The sequence below is a fragment of the Propithecus coquereli genome, unplaced genomic scaffold, assembly GCF_000956105.1.
Source record: "Propithecus coquereli isolate 6110/MARCELLA unplaced genomic scaffold, Pcoq_1.0 Scaffold94, whole genome shotgun sequence".
NCBI lineage: Eukaryota > Metazoa > Chordata > Mammalia > Primates > Indriidae > Propithecus > Propithecus coquereli.
In genome coordinates this window covers 2033225-2035369 of record NW_012155729.1, presented here as the reverse complement: position 1 = coordinate 2035369, position 2145 = coordinate 2033225, and the positions used below count along the sequence as shown (strand labels likewise).

Genomic DNA, 2145 nt, shown 5'->3' with positions numbered 1-2145 from the left:
TGTTCCTAACCGCAGTCAAGCTGAGCCATGACAACACAGGAGCGAGGTACCTGCACCTGGCCAGAGAAGACACGAATAACTTGTTCAGGTATGGGCGCATTGCAGGGGCGTGGTCTGGAATGTTTGTGTTAGAACATTTACTGTACATGAAGCACTTTAAAATCATATCTCATTAATGTTATATTTTTATTGACAGAGCATCCTGAAAATGTTAGGAGAAGACTACATAAGTTTATATTTTCATCTAAATATAACACATTGTCATTTTATAGTCTGAATCAGTGATTTCATACATTTCAGTTAGAAAACATTTTGTGGAAAGATTGTGATAAAACGATTATTTCCGATCATCTGAGGTAGTCAGCGTCGAGACACCGTGTTGGCCAGCACTAAGGTTAACCTCTCCCCTTCTGTTTGTCCGTCTTTCTTTGCCGTAGTGTGCAATTCCGCACGACCCCGATGGATAGCACGGGGGTTCCGCACATTCTGGAGCACACGGTGCTCTGTGGCTCTCAGAAGTACCCGTGCAGAGATCCTTTCTTCAAAATGTTGAACAGGTCCTTGTCCACTTTTATGAACGCCTTCACAGGTGAGACGTCCTGGGCTGAAATTACTGTTGGGTTTGCGAGACACACCCGCTGGAGTTCAGTTATTTTCTGAGAAAAAAGAGGGTAGTTGGCAATTAATAAATTGACTGGAATAACTTTTACCAATCTCTAGTCTAGTTAAAAGATATTAGACATTTGATCCTTTAGGAAAATCATATCATAGATTACAAAAAGTGAAGTTTCAGGAAAAGGGTATTTGAGGTTTTTTCTAGAAAGGGCCCAAACAATGTTGGGAATGTTGCTACAGTATTGGGCCTCACGAGCGTGGACGTTGGTGCGTCTTGGGAGAGCACACGGCTGGTGGGGTGAACACAGCCTGCTGCAAGGAGGGAAACCAAAGAGCAGGTCAGACCATGCTCCCCGGGCATGAGCTGGTCTTTCCCGGCGTGCGAAAGCCTCTGGAGGCACCTGGGCCGTACAGGTGTTCACTGAAGAATTAGCACAGATGCCGACCCTGAGTTGGGTCTGGGAAAGTCAGGATTCGGGCGACGGACCAGGAGAGCAGCGAGGTAGGACCCAGAGCGCGGATCGCTGCCGTCTCTCTGTGGCCAGTTGGCACGCACTGTTGCAGGGAAGTGAGGCTCGAAAGTAAATTAATTTCTGGAGGAATCTGTTGTATTTAAAAATTTCTCTTTTCCTTTGTACCCAGCCAGTGATTACACTCTGTATCCGTTTTCCACACAAAATCCCAGGGATTTTCAGAATCTGCTCTCGGTGTACTTGGATGCGGTCTTTTTCCCACGTTTGCGGGAACTGGATTTCTGGTACGTGGTGGTTTAACTACCTGGTTCAGACTTAGTATTGGAATTGCTGTCATCGGATAATGATTGTCATCATTAGGCAGGAAGGATGGCGACTCGAACATGAGAATCCCAGTGACCCCCAGACCCCCCTGATCTTCAAAGGAGTTGTCTTTAATGAGATGAAGGGAGCATTTGTAAGTTTTCTTCCTTTTCCATATTGTGTTAAACTTACCTGTGTAAAATATTGAAATACAGTTGCATTTGTAAGATAGTTGACATTCAGTTATTCCATTAAATATTCCCATCTTTGGTCATGACTTCTTGAGTTAGCTGGGGTCAGCGTGTGAGTAGAAGCTGCAGGGACAGTGGGGCCAGGCTGCTGTTGGTCCCTGAACCTCTGACCAGCAGTTCTCAGACAGTGCCTGGGGACAGCCGGCTTTGGGCGTATGATCTGCAGCAGTTCTGTGAGATAAAAAGTACTTTCGTACTCCTAAGGCATTGTCTTTTTCACCTCCTCGTGCCCAAGTGTGCAGTGGGCTTCCCCAGAGGCCGCAGGGCAGGCTGTGTGTGACGCACAGCACACTAGATGCGGAAGCAGGCGGGAGAACCCGGCCTCCCCTACGGAGCTAGTCGGAGAGGTGTGTGGGAAATGCAAAACAGTGCCACTCTCCTCAGTAATTGCTTGTATCTTGTTATGAAAAGTACTTTTCAAAAAATATTTATGGTGATATGTAATGATAGGTTGAGTTAATAAATGAAATCTATTTTAAAAATGTCTCAGCTTTACTTTAGAA

General features: G+C 45.7%; 1 protein-coding gene across 1 annotated transcript in view; it reads left to right on the top strand.

The window, feature by feature from the left end:
• Positions 1-5: 5 nt before the first annotated feature.
• Positions 6-2145, top strand: part of PITRM1 (pitrilysin metallopeptidase 1) — a gene marked incomplete at its 5' end in the record, with an annotated part of 54801 nt that continues 52661 nt past the window's right edge. Inside the window, 4 exons of the mRNA XM_012664896.1 lie at positions 6-88; positions 438-589; positions 1258-1372; positions 1449-1545. Of these exons, the coding sequence (XP_012520350.1) occupies positions 6-88; positions 438-589; positions 1258-1372; positions 1449-1545 (447 nt within the window). The remainder of the gene's footprint in view (positions 89-437; positions 590-1257; positions 1373-1448; positions 1546-2145) is intronic.